This window comes from Rhinolophus hipposideros (genome assembly GCF_964194185.1).
Source record: "Rhinolophus hipposideros genome assembly, chromosome: 3".
Taxonomy (NCBI): Eukaryota; Metazoa; Chordata; class Mammalia; order Chiroptera; family Rhinolophidae; genus Rhinolophus; species Rhinolophus hipposideros.
Window position 1 is genome coordinate 45,036,279 of NC_138049.1, and position 22,331 is coordinate 45,058,609.

At 43.7% G+C, this 22,331-nt stretch overlaps 1 protein-coding gene across 6 annotated transcripts in view; it reads left to right on the plus strand.

The window, feature by feature from the left end:
- Positions 1-4,836: 4,836 nt before the first annotated feature.
- Positions 4,837-22,331, plus strand: part of TRAF3IP2 (TRAF3 interacting protein 2) — a 40,871-nt gene continuing 23,376 nt past the window's right edge. For 2 of the 6 annotated variants that reach the window (XM_081034157.1, XM_081034159.1), the window contains exons 1-2: positions 7,035-7,238; positions 18,100-18,933. In XM_081034157.1, coding sequence (XP_080890283.1) covers positions 18,108-18,933 — 826 coding nt within the window. In that variant the 5' untranslated portion in view covers positions 7,035-7,238; positions 18,100-18,107. Of the gene's footprint in view, positions 4,927-6,517; positions 6,958-7,034; positions 7,239-17,896; positions 17,938-18,099; positions 18,934-22,331 lie in introns of those variants that run through there. The other 4 variants (XM_081034155.1, XM_081034156.1, XM_081034158.1 and 1 more) reach the window with 4 other exon arrangements.

Consider the following 22,331-nt stretch of genomic DNA (forward strand, 5'->3'; position numbering starts at 1 on the left):
ATTTAAAAAAAATCCCCGGGCAGGTTTGCATGTACACTCAAGTTTGATAAGACATGTTTTAGAGCGTCAGTCTGCAACTTTGGCTGTACACTGGAAGCACCTAGGAAACTTAAAAACACTTGTAGCTCACTGCCAGAACTCTCAGGTGATTCTATGTAGCAAAATCTCGGAAGCACTGCTTGTGACGGCTCCCAACGGGTCTTTTTCTGGCACAGAGTAAATTGTTTTTAAGATGCAAGTCTAAGAACATCTTTCTTATAGATAGCATCTGTATCCCTGTTTCCTTTTACTTCTTCCTACATGCATTCTGCCAACCAGGCAGAGCTGAAAGGGAAGATCTTCTAAATGAAAAGACTACATAATTTTTTTTCTTCTTCCAGGAGGGTGTGAGCATCAAGGCAGCAAGCTTAGAGAATGAAGACAGCTCTGCTTCCACATGGGCTTTCTTAGGGTCTGAGAGGAGAAGTGGTCAGTCTGTCCCCAGAACAGAGAGCAGAACAGGGCAGGCAAAAGCCCTCAAGTGGTATGTGGTTCAAACCTTGGGTTTTCCTCAGCTGGATTCTTACATGTGGTTAGAATCTCTGATTTGCAGTAAACTCTCTAACAGACAATAACCCTTGTTTGTTAGCATAAAAATACATCTTGTTACATAGGAATGTTTGTATTATCTACTACTTTGTTGACTTCTTTCCCTTACAGTATTGACTGATAACTAATTCTTGGTACACTGAGTTACGCATTTACATAGTATTTACTATTTATTATTGTAATAGTAGCTAATATTTATTGAGCACAATGCCAGACACTGCACATAGGTCATTTAATCTAATTTCCATACAGTCCCACAGGGTTGTATATAATTGGGCACTTTGCATTTGGCTGAGGAGGCAACTGGGGCTCAAATCGACCCTGGTCCCCACTCACCAAACTTCATTTCCGTCACACACAGGCGGCATTCGGAGCCTTGTTTACCCATGAAAGGGATACCTTACTATTCTCATTACCTAGATGAAGAAACCGAGGTACAAAGCACAAAGAAGTTAAGAAACTTCCTAAGGTCATACACCTGGCAGGAGGTGAAATAGGCACTCAAGCCAGAATCCTGACTTAGAGCCCAGGATCTTAGCACGGATACTGTTGGCATAATGTCTTTCCCACTCCCCGAATGCCCTGTCTCAGGTATTCCACTCCCCAAACACTAGAAGATAGGTATTCGCATCCCTGTGATTTGCCTTAGGTTCTGTACACCACACTCTGTCTGTGAGTACATAGAGTACATTCCTGACACCAAAGGGATGGTGGCTCCGATTCTTTGGACAGAGATCTCCAGCTATTGTACCCCGCTGCTCTATACCAAATTTCACAATGTGATGGGAAGAGAAGAGGCATTGAGAATTGCCAGGGAAATGACACCCTGAGGAAATCAACCTTCTAGAGGCTGTTTTCTGGGATGTGCACAGTTTTCATGACAAAACAAGACTTTGGAGCCTGGAAGCCAGGCAGCCAAGTTTGCTCAAAGGGAAGGGTTTACGTGAACTGTCCATTTATCTCCCTTACTTCCACACCTCACATCTTTGTGGAGCCTTGAAAAATCAGTCTGTCCGTAAAATATATCTCCCTTCTAACTTTGTGCCTAAAGTTTCCACCATCTAACGCATGTCTTTGGGTTATGCTTGCCCTACCTGCCACTACCACCCTCCAGTTCCTCCCTGCTTGCTTCCTGATGCCTGAAATTCCTTTAATATGGAACAAAGGCTTTCATTTCATAGAGGGTGATGAGGCTTAAAATACAAGCACCCCTCTGAGAGGTAGCACATTGATTTAAATTCACACCATGTAACTTAGGTATAAATGAGTGATCAGATTTTTTCCTGAGAGCACCTTTTGATGAAGGAAAGACAGAGGAGAGAATAAGGACACTAGAAAAAGCAGTGCTAGAGGAAGGGCAGTCTATGGGTGGTTTCAGCATATGCCCACTGTCCTCCTTGCCACCCCTCAAGTGGGTACCAGCCAGCACGGTGCAGGGGAGAGGCGTGCCATTCTTAGGGAGTCAGATCTGGTTTGAAACCCAGTCCTAGCAAGCTACCTAATTTTTCTACATCTTAATTTCTTCATCTGTAAAATGAGGTTAATAAAATCTATTGTGCAGAGCTGCTTTGGGGATTTTTATTTTAATTGTGGTGATATACACATAACATAAAATTTACCGTTTTAACCGTTTTTAAGTGTACAGTTCAGTGGCATTAAGTGCATTCACATATTGTGCAACTATCCCCACCATCCATCTGCAGAAGTCTTTTCATCTTGCAAACTCTATACCCATTAAACAATAACTCCCCTTTCCTCCCTTTCCCTAGCTCCTGGCAACCACCATTCTAATTTCTATCTCTATAAATCTGAGTATTCTAGGTAGCTCATATAAGTGCAATTATTCGGTATTTGTCCTTTTATGACTGCTTGTTTCACTTACCATAATGTCCTCCAGGTACATTATGTGGTATCCATGTGGTAACATACATGTATGTATTATGTATATAACACATTTTGTTTACCCATTCATTCATCCAACACTTAGGTTGCTTCCACCTTTTGCCTATCGTGAATAATGCTGCTAGGACCATGGTGCACAAATATCTCTTCTAGATTCTGTTTTCACTTCTTTTAGGTATATAGCCAGGCGTGGAATTTCTGGATCATATAGTAATTCTATTTTAAAATTTTTGAGGAACCGCCATACTGCTTTCCATAGAGGTTGCACCGTTTTACATTCCCAACAGTATACAAGGGTTCCAATTTCTCCACATCCTCGCCAACACTTATTTTCTATTTTTCTGTAGTAACCATCCTAATTTTTAAATGTAACCTAAATAAAGCCACCCATGTATGAGCGTACATGTCCAAAAGTCAAACAATTGAGTGCATCCAACTAGAGACTTGGAGAATAATGTAAGATTATTGATCATAGATTTTCTTAAAGGGGCACAGGGATCCCTCCTGCTCTTTCACCACCACATTTCTCCCCAAAGGACAAAGGCCCTCACTGCCACCCCGCTGTGTCTCTTCCACATCCTCTGCTGGGCTTGTGCCACTTTCTCAGCGTCCCTTTCCAAACCTTCCTCTCATCTGACTTACCCTGAAGGGCAGCCCCCATAGGAAGCAGAATCTGGTCTCTCTCTGCTTTTCTCTCTCTCCGGAAGCAGGTATATGGCATTCTGGTGAATTTCTCTGCTTCGTTATACAGATCATGAAAACCACTTGGCACATAGTAGATAATAAATGGTAGCTAATCTTATAGTACGTACCTCAGAGAGGTATTGTGAACATTAAATGAGTTTATGCATGCAAAGTTCTTACCACACCGCTGACACTTAATAGGCACTCTTTGAACGTTAGCTATTATTGGGCTGGTAGTAACGAGGATCCCTGGGTCTGGACTTCATCATTTTTTAGCAAGAGGAGCTGCCAACAACTTTGGATCCAGTGGATCTGAGGGGAGTCACCTTGACACAGGTAACCTTTGGATTTTCTCAAAACTTTGGAGTGCTCCGCTTTCAGTATGCAAATGTAAGGCATGGCCCTAGGAAAATGGCACAGACAGGACCTTTTGTATCTCGATAAGCCAGTGTTCTCAATAGCCCCTCAGTAGTGGAAGGAGGGGTGTAAATCTGTACTGGCTCAAGGAACCTCTGGGGGGGAAAAAGATGAAGAGCTAACCCTTTCCTTGTGAGAGTTCGTATTACCAGGACCTCTTGGTTAGATTCTTTAGGTCCTGACTGATTCCGCACATAGAACCGGAAACAGTTCCAGAGCAGAACTCGCCAAGGGTTGGAGGAGGGTAGTGATGGGTTCTAGCTTCTGCCTGGGCCTGGCAGCCCCTCTGGACTAGAAGCAGTGCCCCAAAGCAGTGGAGAAGACATAGGCGGACTCTCAGCTTGTCTAGTGACTAGTTGGTTTGGAGCTGCCTGCATCTCCAGCTTTTGCTTCTGAAAGAGACACAAGAACATGTTAAGGCTCTTTCAGCTCACACGCCTAGCACCTAGCCAATGTCTGAAATGAGGCAAGCACTCACTGAAGGTTGTGGTACTGAAGTAACCAGAAAGGGCAGGACCAGGCGCAAGGAGTCTGGGCATCTCCTCTTCCTGCCTCTGTCCCCACAATGACTCCACTATCAGAAGTTGTGGGAAGTTATCCAGCCATGTTTAGGTGCTGGGGACCCTTTGAACAAGGCCCATTCCCAGGGCAGTGCATGATGGGAGTATTCTCTTCCCCATGATGTGTCATAGTTTTATTCTGCCCTTTCAGCACTTGAAATTATAGCATTTAAAAATGGAAAATCAAGGTTTGTCCAAGGAATGAATCTTCCCATTTTCCCCTCTTTCTTTTCATAGATTAGTGCTGTGGAATGGAGAGTTTCTGAGCATTAGGTCCAAATGGTTTTGTTTTGTTTTGTTTTGTTTACAAAGAGGGGAAAAACTGACCTTTATCTAATTATTCCTTTTGCAAGAATACTGAACAAACTCTAGAATCTGGCAAACATAAATGCTCCCTTCTTAGACTTTTAACTGGAGGAAGAGAGCTGACCTACATCTTGACTACTTTACCTATTATTTATACAGCAGCCATCACCATATAAACACAGCACCATGGTAACTGGCACAGTCTCAGCCACACCCTTTTATTGCCTAAACCTTTCTTTCCCACTTGTAGTTGTCAAGAGTTGTGCAAAATAACGAAGTTGCTACCTGTGTTCCAGCCAAATATGTAGCAAGGACAGACTACAAGAGGGCAGTGGGGGGAGGGGAAGTAACGTCCACCTGGAAGTGAAACAGTTCTGGAATCCTTCTTTCCAGTCTGGCTGTGTGACCTTGGAGAAGTTACTCAATGTCTCTGAGCCTGGGATTCCTCCAAGTTAAAGTGAGAATGACGGTAAGTGCAGCTCATTAGACTATTTTGAGAATTAAGTGTGCTAACAGATAGTGTATGATAGGTCCTCAGTGAAGATTTCCCTCCTGTGATGGCAGCTAAAAGGGTGTGTGTGTGTGAGCCTGAAAACTAGCTCCCAGTGGGAACTCCTGGGGGCCAGAAGTGTCCATTTCCCAGACTCCCTGCCACTTCCCCTGTAATCATATTTCACTGTAACTCCTTCGGGCATGTTCTGATGGAAATTTCTCACGTTTAGGGCACCCTCTCTAAACAGTTTACATCCTTAGGCTGTTTCTCAGAAGGGGCCCCAGCAAAGGCGGACCATTAACTCATTCCCACAAGTGCCTGCCTTTCTGCTTAGGATAAGTTGGGAGGGGAGGAAGGCCCACGTAACAGCAATTGAAAGAAGCACTTCAGCACTTGGTGTTTTTCCTACAGGATCCTTAGGCCTCTCACATCTGGGAAAATGAGAGAAAAGGAGAAAAAAAAAAAAAAGATTCCCCTTGTTCTTCCTGATTGATTGTATTCCAAAGGCAGTACTTGACAGAAGCATCTTCCAGGCTTTTCCCAATCCATTTAAGGGCATCTAAAAGAAATGAAAAATATTTTTCATCCCACCTTTTTCTTTGCTTTCCCTTTCTTTTCCTCCCCTTGCCATGCTTCTTCTTTTTGCCGTTCTCATCTCCTCACACCAAAAGTATCCTGGTACCAACCACTCCACAGAGAATGCTATTTTACCCTACTCTAAAGAAAGATTATTATAATAATAATTTTGAGGCAGAAAGTCCAAGGTCTTACTATTTTTCAAAAAACCCCTTTATTATTCTTAATGAATAAAGTAGTATATGCTTGTTGAAGGGGGGGAGTCAAAGAGTTCATATGTGTGTATAGCATAAAAGCCATCCATTCTCATTCATTCCCCTCAATCCCATTCATGGCAGGTAACAACAACTTAACAGAATGGCATGCATTCTTCCTGAAATTTCTGTCACTGTCACTTTTGGTCATTTGACAGAGATAGAGTGATTGCCTACTATGTTCTGTGTAATGTGCTAGGTGCTGGGACCAGTGGTGAACAAACATAAATCTATGTACGTGTGTTTATCTGTCGTATATATTGGCAACAATGAGATCATGTTTTTCAATAAATTATATCCTCTTTTCCATTTTAGTATGTAGAAATAAATATAGTCATAAATATTTATGATTGTTAACAGCTGTGTATATTCCATTGTAAGGATATACCAAAAACGTGTACAATCTATATATGCTGTTTTAAAAACAAGCTGCATTCCCTTTGCTTGTAGAACGTAGAGCAACCCGCTTGGTGTGGCCCGTTTGAACAGAACCTGGCAGTCTGGCTGGGAATGCTCTGGGGACTGTCCCCGGCCCAAGGGTGAAGAGCCAACCTGCCGCGTGGCTGATCCTTGGGCCTCTACAACAGGCAGGCAAGGCCAGCACCAGGAGCACAGTGTGTGCCTGCCAGGCCCCCGATGTGGTGTCCAGCTGGCCAGTGGCAAAACTGAGCTCACACCCAGGTTCCTCTGAGTCCAGAGCTCCGGGCACGACATTTCCCATCACACTCTGCTGCCCCAGTCATCCTGTCTCCAGATCTCCTTCAGCAATAAATTCTGTAGGCTACCGATTAAACAAGAAGGGAGGGGGAGAAAATAAACTTGAGGTCATGAAAAATGCAGCCAGAGGAGGATGTGTGATATGTGTGTGTGTGTGTGTGTGTGTGTGTGTGTATTTATGTGTACATGCTTACAGGGCAAAGGGTTAAGGGCAGTAAACGCTAACGTTTTAAGCAGTTAGAAATATTAAGAAGCTATTATTTTATACGCCTACTCACCATCTACCCCCAGTCTTCTTCTCCTTTGGAACCGCTAACGAATAACCAATCTTAACACCCAAATGCAACCCCCTCCCCAGGCACCTCTCAGGCTAGGGGGCTGCGATAACGCGGAGGGCCAGGGGACACATTCCTTGGCACTTATTTGGCCGGATGGTGGAAACCAAAATGCAGCCTAATTGGTCAGTAGCCTTTTTCTAGTGCATGAAGGAGGTTTCTGTTTTAAGAAATAAAGTGACTTCTCGGCTGTTGATTCACTGCCCACAGGGAGATTTCTGAGCGGAGGCTTCCTAGCCTCGGTAGAAATTTGCATACAACTTCCACTTCCTGCTTCGGAGCCTGTTCTGCCGCTTACCTGGGCCCCCGAGAGGTTGGAGGGCCGCCGGAGCCACCCGAGGTGCGGTGACACAGGGAGGAGACTGCGCGACCCCCCGGGGCCTGGTCTGTCCGTGGTGGTCCTACGGTGAGTGGTCTAGCCTTAGCTCGCCTGCCCTGCCTGCCTTCTTAGCCAGTGGCCCATCTTCCAAACATTCGTGTCTCCTCCTTGACGGACCTGTTTTGCCTTCCTTTTCCCCCACCTCCCTCGCCCCATCTTTCACTTGAACGTGTAGAGACCAACTCGGGCGGAGAAAAAGGACAGTTAACGTTGCGACTGCGCGAAAGTGGTGGTGGTTTAGTCTTTGAGACGGGCGAGCCGAGACGAACCCTTTGAGGAGCTGGAGGCACACACCCCGGGTCGGGTCCCAGCCGCCTGGGCACCATCTGTTTGAGTACTTAGGCGTCTCGACGAGTTTCAACCCCGAATACGAGCCCCACTTCTCCGAGGGTGCTGGGTGGGGATGGCAAAGATTAAGCCATTGGCTTCCAGCCCCAGGGCGCGTCAGGGGCAGAGATGGAAGCGAACTCCCAAGTGTGCCTGATCCCTGTTTCATGCCGGGGAAAACTCCACACCACCTTCTGGGGCCGGGCAGATCGGCTCGCGCGGGGCTGGCGGTGGGCTGCCTCCTGCGCCCTCCCCCGCAGCCCTGCGCCTCTCCGAGCCACCCAGACGATTGCTGGCTCTGGGCAGAGTGTGTAGGGGGAAACAAGGGAGAAGTGCTATTTCTTTCTTTATCTTAGAAGCTGATCAGGCTTCCTGGGGCTCTCAAGTTCAAGATAGTCTTTTAGAAGAGGGGGATCTTGTTAAGGAGCAGGGAAAAAAAATGAGACCAAATGATGAATTAAAAAAAAAAAAGAGGACAAGAAACTTGGTTTCAAGTTTTCACTCCCCTTCTGGCTGGCTCTGAGACTTAGGCAATTCACTTTGGTTTCCCTAGGCCTGGATTTCTTCATCAATAAAATGTGTGGGGGTGAGGGGTGGCGGTAGTGAACTAACGTGATTTTTGTCTAAATTCCCTTCTAACAAAATAAGGCGAGGGGAACAGGAGTCCCAGAGAGGAGCCGTAATGGGTGGTCTTTGAAAGACATGTGTATTGATTTTTTTCAAATATTTTAGTTTTACCTTCTGTTACTAGATGGTTAGTCCATGGAGGAAAAGGACTTTGTTTCTTAATCTTTTTTTACGGGGGAGCTCCCAGTATACCATCAAACACTTCTAAGTGCTCAGGACCCTTTCACTTAAGCTGCTCTGATTTCTGTTTCACTCATCTGCTCTAAAGGCAGAAGGTAAACCCGTAGTCTGGGAGAAAGGCTGGGGGAAGCTGGGCAGCCACAGGGCTCTGGTGGAGGGCTACCTGGAATTTCCGCGTTTTTATTGGCTCTAGGAGAAACGGGGGGGGGGAGGGGGGGGGGTTCTTGAATTAGTTCATGTCCCATTTGGGTCACACAGGAAGAACTGTCCTGTGCACTTGCCCACAGAGTCAAGGCAGGCCAAAGAACTGGCAGGCAAGCCTGGTTCCAGAAGGCTGCATTTCTGACTTAGCTGGAGCTGGAAATCACTCCTCAGCTAGACTAATGGCTGTTGGGGGTGGGGAGGGTGCTTTCATGGGAGGTGAAAGGAAGCTGTGAAGCACATCCTGATACCATGTAAGGGTGATGACTATGATTGGACGCATTATTAGATGGCAGACACATAGAATTCTTAACCTTTTCCAAACCACTACTTTTGTTGTTATTGTTTCTTTTGGGCATTTACGCTCTGTCAGAATAGTTCAAACAAGCCCTGGCTGATTGGGATGGGCTGACTCACAGTTTTTGGTATTGCCAAACTGTTTCTGTGGAATATCGAAGCCCTGGTATAGTCCTCGTCATGTTTCTGGACGGCTGTCTCTGTCCCCCTGGGATGAGAGGTCAGGAATTTCAAGGTGTTTCACCTGTGATGAGTTACAGGAGAAGGCAATCATATTTGCAGGCATCCTGTAACAGGCACTCAGAAAGATAGACTATGTGGGTAGTTTGTCTAACTTAAATCTATTGTACCCATCGCAGAATCGAAGTCTCGGAAATATCCTTAATTCAAATCACTTTTCTGCTGTTGGCAATTTTAGATTAGCCTTGAAAAAAACATATGAATTGAAGGCAACTGATGCAGAAAAGATTACAGATGAGGCATATTACACTCTATAAATTCCTTTCAGATCCCACGAAATGACCCCTAATGTTTAATTACATTTCTTTATCAAAACAATTGTGTAATCCTTCCTTTGGTGAGAAAGAATCTGAGGATTGGAATCAAGACGCTCTTCCCCTGGGCCTCTCTCCTTTCTTCCCAGTGTTTTGTCACCAAGATATTTTTAGTTCCTGAGACCCAGGCTGTCCTTTCTCCCTCTGACATTCTTTGCATCTCTTGTCCAGCTAGGTTCCTACTAGCATTCATGTGCTTCCATGTCTGACTGCGCAGCTGCGTGTGCGTGTACAGATTTGTACACAGACATTCCTGGAGACCAGAAGTTATGAACTGGCTGAGGGAGGAGGGTGGGCTTTCATCTACCTTATGACCCTGAGAGCTGTGCCAGTTTGGCTTGTTTCCTTGATAAGGCAGCAGAAATCAAGCTATTTGGGACTAATTGGAGCCCCCAGCCCACCGGTCCCGCTTCCTTCCACCCTGCAGACTGGCTGAGGTCTTGGCAGCTCCCTCAGTGATGAGGGAAACTTGGCTCTTATCTATCTCATTGTTTTCTTGTGCTCAGGGTTCCAGTGTTTTTCCTTCTTTCCCTCCCAGGGTCACCAGGTCTCCCTTCATCTGAATTGCTTCCTCCTCTGTGATGTCTTCCCAGACTATTCCTGGCTTACCAGCTTACCTATGCCACTCTTGCCTTTTACCTGGATTCATTCTTTCCTTTCCTTCCAACTGCCCCTTCTATACCCAAGAATACATCAAAACCACAATTTAAATAAGTTCTTCTCCTACTATAGCAATTAAGGGCAAATTTTAAAAAATTTTCTTCAAGTTTTTATAACTTTCCTTGCTTCTCTCGTCCCTTCTCCTTTCTTCTTTTCTATCGCTTCGCCTTTCTCTCCGGATTTTTCCTGTCCGCTCCTTCCCTCTCCTTCACTCTGGAGTCTGGACTGAATTAAGAATCACCAATGTGTGCGCAGAGAAATCTTATCTGAAACAAGCAAACAACCCATGGGCTGTTGTGAGGTTGTGCTCTAAGTGTTTATTACCAACTTCCAACGTGGCCGAGTCAGTCTGTTCCCTTTAGTCCATCTCCTCCTTGTTTAGGGGCTCAGAGACTTCCAGAGCGGACTTCTTCAAATCGGGTCAGGTCACGCTGTGCTGCCTTTGGCCTGACCTGAGTCCTACTGTGAAGGGGTAGGAACAAGAGCCAGTAAATGCTCCCTTGTCTCCATGGCTCACCACTGCTTCCAATCCTCTGGCAAACCAAATGGAAGAACTGCTCTGTCTGGGAAATTCTGCAAGTAAAGTTGGAAGTATTTATTCACTGGAATTTGACCCTGAGCCAAACAGTTCACTCAAAACCAACTTCCACTAAGCAAACCGATGTTGTGAAAGTTCGCATGCATTTGGGCAATAAACAAAGAACATTAATGAGTTTAAAGACTTTTTTTTTAAATCCATGACTTTTAGACATATTAAAAAAAATAAAAAAACTACTCCCCGGAGGATAAAGTTAAGACCTTGAGAATCTGTAATTGAAAGTATCTGATCCAAATTGGATCTGAGGATCTTCCTAGCTGTAAATTTATATATTTATTTCTGATGACCCCCAGAAATATTAATGCTGTGTTTCTAGGACCCTTCAACCTTACTGTTGACCCAAAGAGTGCTTTAAAAAAAATCCAAGCAGTTGGTGAACTGAAGCAGCGAGCCTTGATTGCTCGGAGCTGGTAATGTGGTATATTAATTACTCAGGCTGCTCGCTCCTGCCCTTCCTGTGTTTCTTGCTCTGCTATTTGTCTTCTTCCAGGGACATAACACCTTCATTAAATCCCATCCGTCCTTGCCTCAGACGTGTCCCCTGGAAGATATCCCCTCTCTAGATGTATCACCATTTATCATCATCCTTTGTTTATGCTCTGTCAACCAGTTTTCAATTTATTTTGAATTCAGTTTATGATTAAAATTTAATGAGATCCAATCAAGTGCTTTTTTCAAATCAAGATGCCTCTGCAATCTCATCCATATCCGATCTGCTATGGTCACGGCGTGAAGGCAAGCCACCACAGATTTCCAGGCTGGCGATTCTTTGTACAACACAGGTTGCCTGATTCCTGAGCTTCAAGGAGAAGGGTTCTAAAACATATTTATTCCAGAAGCTTCTAGGGGTTGCTCAACTCCGCCCATCCCTTCCCTGCCTCCCTCAAATAGCTGTATAAGTTAATACTTCAAACCTAGGTACAAAATGGTCATGTGAACAGCTTAGGTGCTGAACTGCTTGGATTTGAATCGCATCTGTGCTACTTGGGGCTGACACTGGTACCTATCAAATACGGTGGCTGTAAGGATGAAATAACTTAATACATGCAAACAAAACACTTGGAACAATATTTAGCACATAATAAACATTCAATAAATATACACAATTATTACTAACAAACGGTACGGTTTCTTAATATATCCATTTAGGTTTATATTTTGAGTTATCAGTATAATCAATAATCAGAGGTTGGTAAACTACATGTCTCCGGTCAAAAGTGGCCCATGGTCTATTTTTGCACCGGCATATTATTAAGGATAGTTTTTATATTTTTTAAGTGTTGTTTAAAAACAAACAAATAAAAACAGTATGAGACAGAGAGCATATGTGTCCACAGAGCATGAAGCATTTACTCTCTGGACCTTTACAGAAAAAGTTTACTAACCCCCTCCACCCATCTCTGTGGAAAGAGGAGATCTATAGTCTAGATTCGGCTGTGCCTTTGGAAAAGCTCCTTTATGTGTCTAAGTCTCTGAAATAGGAATGGTAGAGTGATACACGTACCCTGCCTGTGGCCCCAATTGTTTTAAGGACCAAATGAGATGACGTGTATCAAATGTGCCGGAAATACACATGTTGGTTGAAAAGATATGGTCTCCAAACATTAGGTTCACAGAATGGTGTTAGCATCCAGGTATGAAAACACTGAACATAGTCTAGAAATAGTTCCAAAGCCAAATCACTTATTGTAAAAACAATAACAAAATACTGTAGCCTTGGTTTTTCTTGAGATCTTAATATGTTCCAGGCACTACAGTAAGCACTTTATTTATATCTTTTTTGTTTATCTTCACAATATGCCTAGGGGGCAAGTGTTATTTTCCCATTTTACAGATGGGAAAAGAGAGGCCCAGAGAAGTTAAGGAATTTTTTCAAGGTCACACGTAATCATGCATCTGGCAGAGAATTTAAACCTATAGGGTTGGAATCTGGAGCCTGTGCATTTAAATCTGCACTAGAAATATATGTTGATTCAGGGTTAAGTCCATCTGGAAGGCAGCAGACACAGTTAACTGTGAATGTGGACATTAGATCTATTAACATGTGCTCTGAGAGAGATTTGTTTCCCCACTCTGGACAAGTGGGATCTCATGAACATGCAGAAAGGGAGGTGGGGTTGATGGGAGGAAAAGAAGCTTTTTGATGAACTGTGAGATCAGAAAGGTAGTGTTGTGAAGACTAATAGGCTTTGTTTCAAGAAACGACTGATTTAAGGTAGGATGTGCTGTAAGGAGAAAAAGGGTGCTGGGAATAGACCAGAGCAAAGAGGTGGAGGCAGCTCAGGCGGTTTGACTGAGAGCTGTATGCAGGCAACGGGATGGAGGGGAGTTCCGTGAATAAGACACCAGGGAGCATTGTCCTATGGGATGTCAGAACTGCTGCCATCTGGGTAAGATCTTATCTGCAAAACCAGATACCCGGGGTAGAGTAGAGGAGCTAAAGGAAAAGATGTCAGGCCTGAAGAGGCAGAAAGGAAGCCAAAGAGAGAGACACGTAAGCAGTGAACCGACAGGGAGATTTGAAGAAAGGTGCAGTCAGAATCTAAGAGCTAGAACCACAGCTCACAGCCCAAAGGGCAGTGAGAGATGCCAGAGAAGGAAAACTGGAGTCTCTTGGGTCAGATTAGAGTGAGTCAGAACTGCATGCATCACTGTGTCAGCCTACTTGTGTGTACTTGGGACTAGCCCTGGTTCTTAGCTGTGTCCTCCCCACCCCCGCAAATATTCTCACCCTTTGCTGAATGTTTTTTTGTATTTTAAGGGACATAGTCACTCTACCGGGTGGTCTCAAGAGTGCCTCATCCTCATAGGTTCTTAATCTTTGTGAACATCAGAATTGCTAGTGGAGCTTTTTCTTTTCCTTTTTAAAATTATTTTGTTAGTTTCAGGTGTACAGCATAGTGTTTAGACATTTATATAATTTAAGAAGTGACCCTCCCCTCCTGATTAATTCCTTTTCTTTTTTTATCTTTTAAGTAGATACACAGGCACTTGGTGCAAAATTTAAAAGGGATAAAATACTCTGAAAAGCAAGTCCCCCTCCTGCCCCTGTTCCCAGCCATCCAGTTCCCTTTCCCGAGACTGTTCTGGATTTCTGACGGATGGCATGCGCATAAACAATAGTAGGGCTTACGACGAGTAGCATCATCTATACACCATTCTGCTCTTTACTTTTTTTAACTTCACAGTACATCTTGGAAATAGTTTCACATCAGTTCACATAGCATTTCCTCCGTCTTTTTAAAAAGATTCAGAGTATCCACTGTAGGACTGGACCACCATTTAAAAACCTTTTTGTATATGTGGGTTGTTTCTGGTCTTTGCTATTATAAACATCCTTGCAGTTGCCTATCTTTGTGCCCTCTTCGTTTCACACAATATGCACATATCTCTGCAGAGGAAATTCTTAGAAGCAAAATTACTAGGTCAAAGGGCATAAGCTTTTCAAAATTTGGTAGTTACTGCCAAATTGTACAGATTACACTTCCTTTCGCAAAGCATGAGAGAATCGGTTTACCAGTGGGACTCAAACAAAAATACACAGGAGGCCTGGTCCGACCTCAGAATCTCTGGATGTGGGGCCTGGTCATCTGTACTGTGGACCTCAGAAAGTGATTTTGAGCCAGAAGCTCCCTTGGGTCCCCTCACCCTTTAGCCTCTCCCTTCCCCTAGGCTTTTGCCAAGGTCTGGCCGACGGGGCCGTTGTCCCCCAGGCCTGGCAGCCTCAGCTTCTCCCAGGCTTCCTGAGCTCTGGCATTCGTGCTGATGAACCCGAGACTGTCCAGGGCACTGCCAGTACTGGGGCTCGTAGGGTCCTAGCGGGCAGGCCTTCTGTGCCCTTCAGGGGTCAGAGTCTTCTCCTCTAGGCCCTAGCTAGAAATCTGGGTTTTTCCACTTTGATCCAAGTGCCACCCTTGTTAGGGACTGGAGCACAGGCCATGCCATGTAGAGACACCCTGGCATGAAACAGGGAACAATGGAAATGGTTAAGAGTGACGAGATACTGAGTGATTGTTTTTTTTTTTCAATCTATAGTATTTTTACCATATTGACATTAAAGACCAAAAAATAAAACTGCCGTTTCCGACACTACCCATTAATCTGTTCATGGCCCTCTGATGTGGCACTTTTGTGTAACTGTTCTCAGTGACACCCTCTGCAGGGTTTAGGGCTGGGAGGGGCCCACATGATAGCTGCAGGCACACCCCACCCTCTGCTGTTCTGGGCAAAGCTCTGAGGATACATGACTAGACCAGCTGCCTCCCCATCTGGAACAGAGTAGCAGATGTTCCCATCACACTGCGTGGTTGAATCACCTTTATTTGGCAAGTGAGGGTCATAATCAACTCTGCCTAAGAGCAGGACCTCTTAGGTATGGCCCACGCTCTCCTTGGGGTTTTACACTGAGTAGTCACTTAATAAATATCTGAGAGGAAGAAAGAGAGGAAGGGGGAAAAATACCCATGTGATATAATTTTAAAAAGTCTGAGGACTTGGTCCACCAAATGCTCTCTGCTACCCCTCATGGAGCCTGACATTTACACTGTCAGTGATCCTGCCAACTACACAGACTTGTTCCCACTCCAAAACGGCATCAGTCATTTATTCATTCGACAAATATTTATTGAGAACCTACTATGTGCCAGGTACAGTTCTAGGTACTAAGAATATAGCTGTGAATAGAATAGTCGAGAATCACACCCTTGTGAAGTTTAAATTCTGAGGGGAAGAGGAGACAATAAACAAGCAAAGAATGTATTAGGTATTTGGATTTATAATATACATATTGTCGTATACAGTGATGATAATTGCTAGAGAGGACAGTAAAGCAGGGAAAAAGAGACAGGGAGTAAGAGGAGTGTATACAAATTTGAAAGAAGGTGACGAGGGAGGCCTCACTGAGAAAGTGACAACTCAGTAAAGACCTGAAGGAGAATGGAAGAAAGCTATGCAGGAAAAGCAAGTGCAAAGGCCCTGAGGTAGGGCCTTTGATTTCCTATATTAGTTTTCTCTCTTGATCTGGATCATAAGCAACTCAAAGGTAGGAATAATGTTTTATATGTCTTTCGAAATCATTTTGATTACTGTTCACTGTATAATCTTTTTTACTCTTGAATTTTGTATCACTTGGAGGTATTACCTATTGTAAATAAATTTTTAATTAGGTTTATGCCTCAGAAGGAGGATTCACAGCATAGAGCTGGACACATACCAGGGTTCAGTAAATATTTGCTGTTTAAATATTTGCTAATTACATATTTAAGACATCAGGGTCCATTTTGTTTTTGAAGGGTTGCTAATCCCATACCTGTCCTGAAAGGTTGTTCATTGACGTCCCAGGTTTATTTACTGCCACCCGAAGAGCCCTTTGTTCCCTTTCAGACCAGTTTTGACTATACAATTCCCACAAGATGGACTTCTGCTTTCTAGTTACATGAGATGACTGCACTTGTCACCTTTTTTATTAGCTTCCTCCAAGCCCCTGAAGGCTTCTCAGCTACAAGAGTAGAATTTGTGACTTTTGTTGTTGTTGTTTAGGGAAGCACTTCTAAGGTAGTCACGTTTGAAGACCCAGGGAGAATGTAAACCGTGGTTTCTGTAGTGTAGGCAGTGAAAGTGAATCACATGACAAGAAATAGTTGACAGAATGTAGTCCTATTGCAAGTTGGCTCACTTGATGCTTCTCTTTGCCCTCCCCTTCAGCTGTGGGCCCACAGATGCTTGCAGGAGATTACACAAACACTCAGCTAGCCCTTCAGAAAACACTTTTGTTTCCTGACTGGCTGTGTTGTATGGCATATCCAATTTCATAGCTGTAGAAAAATTGTAAGAAAGAAAGGAAAACCATGGTGAGCATTTAAAAATAATAGTTGAAATATTTGTGTTGGGTAGTTTCCTGTTCATTTTTACAGGGTCTAATCAATTTAGGTGATGAGGTCTCTTCTGCAGAGCCAAGGGGTAAACAGACACACACCGCCTGGACAGCAGTCTGGAAAGGAGACAGCAGGAGAAGTAGAGACTTAGATGGGAGACGAGGGCCAGTTGGAAATTGGAAGCTGAAGGAGTTTTTCTGTTGTGCCAGAAGAGAGTACAAAGGTTGTTAGCAGCAGACGGGTAAGTTGGTTACCAAGTGCAGGCAAGAGAAGTATTAGAGAGCATTCATTTGGCAGGCAGGCAGTGGAGAGGCAAATTGAGTTATCTTTCTATAGGCAGTGAAGATAAATTGGGTAGGAAACTGCTAGCCCCACCTCTGCTCTGAGGGAGAGCATTTCAAAATGCGTGCTGTCATGTTGCCATTGGCTTGGATACATGGCTCCAGAGAAGGTGAATTCATCTTTTTCAAGATTTGTCTTAGAACAATAATTAATGTACATCGTGATTTTAGGCACAGTCAGCTCTCAGTAAATGTTTGTGGTCGAAATTCTACATGGATCCAAAATATGAATTTAAAAATCCACCATGGCCGGCACCACCCCTTTCTCTGTATGGTATTTGAAGTATGCTATGTACAAGGCCTGCATCGAACAAATTAGGGTCTTTTTCTTTTTCACTCCCTCCTGCCCTCCCACTATACCTGCTCCAGAAGGAGCAGCCACCCCCGTGCTTTCTTCCTTCCCTTGGCACCTAGGTGTCCTGGGGCATCAGCTCAACCAATCTAATTATGAGAGGAGGCTCATTTTCTTTTTCATTCTGTCATGTTGATTCAAAGTTCTCTTTTTGCAGATTAAACTAATAGTACCTGACCTGTGGGCTAAATGCTGTGTGGGCTAAAGGCTAGTTTAGCAAACCTTGCTAGTTCAGCCAGTATATCACAGAGCAGATGGCTGTGGCTGCCTTCGTGGCAGGCATAGCGCTTGAGGAAATTAAGTCCTCTAAACAACGTATAGTTGTTAAGTGGAAAATGTCACTAGGACCTTTTTTCAGTGCTTTTAAAATTAGGCTTTCTTTTTTTTTAATTTTTTTTATTATTATTGGGCAATAGTCCCACAGAGCAAAATTTTTAAAGTTTAAAAGGCGAAAATTCTCTCCCCCAGCTTGATTCCATCTTCAGAGACAACCAGTATAGCCATGTCTTATGTTTTCTCCACACACATTTTATACGTGGACGAGCACACACGAAGTAGCCCACATCATGATAATTTCTCTTTCCTCAGTACTTTGCCGATAATTTTTATCTGTGTCTTCCCCTTGTGCTGTCTGCCACATGATAGTCCAATCACATTCTTTGAATCTCCTTCCAGGTACAAACATCTTAACAAGTACGAGTGCTTCTGCCTGGAGGGTAAGTAAACAACTTTATGTGATGGGGGCTCCGCAAGCACATGGGTGTCACACTACTATTAATTTAAACCATATCTTGAACGAGGTCCCTTCAGGTCATAAAGTGGGGACTCCAAGAAATGATCTGTCTTCTAAGTCTGTGGCATGTTTTCTCTTGTTCCAGAAACTAGAATGAGCCGAAGCATTCCTGTGGAGGTTGATGAATCAGAACCATACCCAAGTCAGTTACTGAGACCAATCCCAGAATATTCCCTGGAGGACGAATCAGAACCACCTGCTCCAAATATAGGGAACATGGCACCCAACAGCTTGTCTGCGCCCCAAACCCCTAACTGTTCCTCAGGAGACTTTGCTCAGGCTCACCCACACCTGAAACTTCCAAATCACCAGCAGCCTGTGTCCCAGCAGATCACCTCCCTGCGCATTCCAGGTGTGGAGAGTGAAGACAGCTTCTGCAGGAGATGCCCCGACCCAGGCAGAGCTGTGCCTTCAGGCTCTTCTGCAGCCAGCAAGCCTAAGCCCGAGTCTGTGGTCGGAGCCCTCCCCCCACAGCATCCGTTTTCATTTATGGAAAAACGTAATCAATGGCTGGGATCTCAGCTTTCAGCAGCTTCTCCTGACACTGGCCATGACTCAGACAAATCAGACCAAAGTTTAACTAATGCCGCAGCAGACTCCTCCAGCAATAGCCAAGAAACTGTACAGCGGCCCCAGCCCCACAGGAACCGAGCAGCCCCAGACCTGCCTACGATAGACACAGGGTATGATTCCCAACCCCAGGATGTCCTGGGCATCAGGCAGCTGGAAAGGCCGCTGCCCCTCACTTCTGTGTGTTACCCCCAGGACCTCCCCAGACCTCTCAGGTCCAGGGATTTCCATCAGTTTGAACCTCAGAGGTATCCAGTGTGTGCACAGATGCTGCGTCCCAACCCTTCCCCACATGCTCAGTGGAACTATCATTACCATTGTCCTGGAGGTGCCGACCACCAAGGGCCACGTAAGTGAGCTTTCCCTCTTCTGGACATTCTGGGCTGGGTAACTAAGTAAGCAAGAGCCTTGTGTCAATGCCTGGTCATCAGCAGACCAACGCAGGGCAGGTCAGAATACAGGAAGGGCATTCTGCTTCCCGTAGAGCTTTTCATGGGTGGTTGGATTTGTGAGGGCCCTTAGAAGAAGGCTTTATCTTAGCCAAAAACCTGTTCCACTGGAAACTTAAAGATAAAACAGATTCCTTTGTCTAGGTTAGTTTAACGGAAACTTAAAGATAAAACAGATTCCTTTGTCTAGGTTAGTTTAACGGAAACCTGCCTAGAGGCAAGGAGATGGCCCACAGGCTTCGGAAAGCTTGTTTATTATCTTAATTCTTGGGCATCTGTGTGCTTCTTTCCCAACTTAGATTTGGCAGAGAAAGGGGCCTTCAGTCAGAAAATCAGAAGGTGCCTAGAATGTCATTGAGATTCTGGATTCCTACCATTATATGGAGATGAAATTCTCCTGTGATTCTGTTGCTTAAACCCATTTAGAGACTTGAGCCATCCATCTCTACCCTACATTCTAGCCACCCCCGAGGACTGGCAGGCCCCCTAACTGTCTAGCTATTTCACCTCTCCAAGCATTTGCCAACACTCTTCTCTCTATCCAAGATGTTCTTCCCTTTCTCGGCATTTGACCCCGTTCTACACCTCTTCTTTTTCTTTCACAGCATTATTAGCTCTAATTTACATACTGTAAAGTTCACCTTTTACTCATTGTAAGTGTACAATTCAATGAATTGTCGTATATTTACAGAGTTAAACAACTATCACCACATACATCTTTTAAAACTTAGCTCAAGTGTCCCTCGGGGGGGACACTTAGATCTGCCCTCCTTCAGGCTCTCTGTTTCCTTGTTTTCTGCCTGTCAGGGCATCTAATAACCAGTGTCGCATCTACTTATGGACTTCTCTACCTCTCCTTCCAGAATGCAAACTTTGGCACATCAACAAAGATGTATTTTTAATTCACAATTCTCCAGCATTTAGCACAGTGGCCAGCATATACTAGACTCGCAATAAATTATCTCTGAATGAATGAATAATGCACATTAGTGTATTAACAATCTCTGAAAGTGATAAAGTCTTAGATTGGGATAACAGGTCCATCACAATTCTTGATGAAATCTCCACCAAGGTCCCAGGAATGTAACTATAGAGCTTTACAGATCAAACACAAGACTGTGAGATATGATACTTTTCTAAGCAAATAAACACTGTACACAAAGCAGTTCAAATGGTATAAGAAGAGTCTGACCAAAAGCCTAATACCTACCTTTAAAATAAATTATAGAAATAATCACAAATGGTGTAATCAATCACAATTACTGTACTGTACAGCCATACGTAGTATTAGGTTGATGCAAAAGTAATTGGGGTTTTTACAATTATTTTTAACCTTATAAACCGCAATTACTTTTGCACCAACCTAATATAAAGTTTCCTAAAGTGAATGGAGCAATACAGTAATTAATTTTTTTGTTTTTTATTTTTTAAAAAGGAAGGAGGTAGAGGAATTTAACTTAGAAGACACAGGTAAGGATGAAAGTGAGGTTAGGAGTAAGGCCAGGAGATGTAGAAACAGTAGGGATTGGGAAGAGCCCCTGAAGCCTAAAACTGGGATCCAGCTGTTGGAAATTGGGAAATCAACTGATGGGAGGGGAGGACACCACTGCCTGCTCTGGGTGCCCAGGACTAGGATGGGTGTGGTGGCCGAATTCCTTAAGTGTGACTCACTGAGAACATGAACCTTGGCAAGGTCAGGGTTGGTTTTGTTTCTCAGTGATTTCCAGGGCAGAAGGGAATACTTTGTGAGAATAATACTGTAAACTACTTTTTTAATATTTACTATCTGCACTTAAAGATAATTTTTCTTATCATAGCAGTAATATTTGTGTACTCTCAAAATTGAAATATGCCCAAAAGCTCCTATTTCCATCGCCCAAATATAATTCCTTCTTGGGTTTTTGACATATTTACTTCTGTTTCTTTTTTCTTTGCATATACATTTCATGTAGATGTAAATACTTTCCGGTGACATGCAGTGCACTTCTTCTAGCATCATTGTAAAGTGCTGCAAGTATTGCATCAGATGGATCTACCAAATTGTTTTATTCTCTATTGTTGGACATTTTCAGTCGTTTCCAGTTTTTTATCTAATAAGAAATAATATGACAGATGTGATGCACCTAACGTTTTATCTGCATTTCTGATTAATTCCTTAATATATCGAGGGAGTGAAGACTTAGTCAAGGGCTTTGTGATACTAAGATCCAAGCAATTGTCCTTATCTACTAACAAGAGAAAGCCTCATGGTGCTAGACAAAGAAAGCATTGACTCTATAATATGAGGGTCCCAGGAAAATCTTCCTACTTGAAAATATCTTTCCTGTTGAAGCCTAAAGTAGCACCGTTAGCAATCCAGTCTTTGGAGATAAGCAAAGAATCTTTTAAAATCCAAACACTCCTCACTGGGAGCACTTTTAGCCTCTAATACCTCATGACCTGTTTCACCAGGTCCCTTCTCCTTGCCCTCTATAGTATTTCCTTCATTTGAAGGGGAGGGGAGAAAGGAGCTGCTTAGGATCCTGGGAGTGAACAGAGGTGAGGAAGGGCAGAGAGGAGAGAACTTACACAGGAAAGGAAACAATTCACAGAAGATACACAAATAGCCAACACGCATATGAAGCCAGGCTTAACATGACTACATTTAAGAAAAGTTTATATATGCCCAATTTTTAAAGATACCTTTTTTCCCAATTAGGTATGCAAAAATGAAAAACTTTGAACAACATCCGGTGTTAGTGGGGTTTTGGAGAAAGGAACACTCCCATCTACTCTTGGTACTGTGTTCCCCCCAAAATAAGACCAGGTCTTATACCGTATTTCCCCGAAAAGAAGACCAGGTCTTATATTAATGTTTGCTCCAAAAGACACATTAGGGTGTATTTTCGGCGGATGTCTTATTTTTTCATGTACACAATCTACATTTATTCAAATACAGTCATGTCATCTTTTTCTGGAACATAGTCATAACATACTAAATGTGTCTGACTGGCTGACGATCTTAACTGGGGCTTATTTTCGGGGTAGGTCTTATTTTCGGGGAAACACGATAGAAGTGTGAATTGGTACAGTCTTCCTGAAGGCAATCTCATTATTTATCCTTCTTTGGCCCAGCAGGCTCACTTGTAGCAATCCCTCCTATAGAAACATTGAACAAGCATGTAAAAACACATCATCAAGCATGTTTATTAAAACATTGCTGCATTAGAGTAAAAATGCAAACTAAAATGCCTGTCAGTAAGAGGACAGATAAGTAATCTGTGATTTGCTTATACAATAGACTGTGAGGCCCCTATTA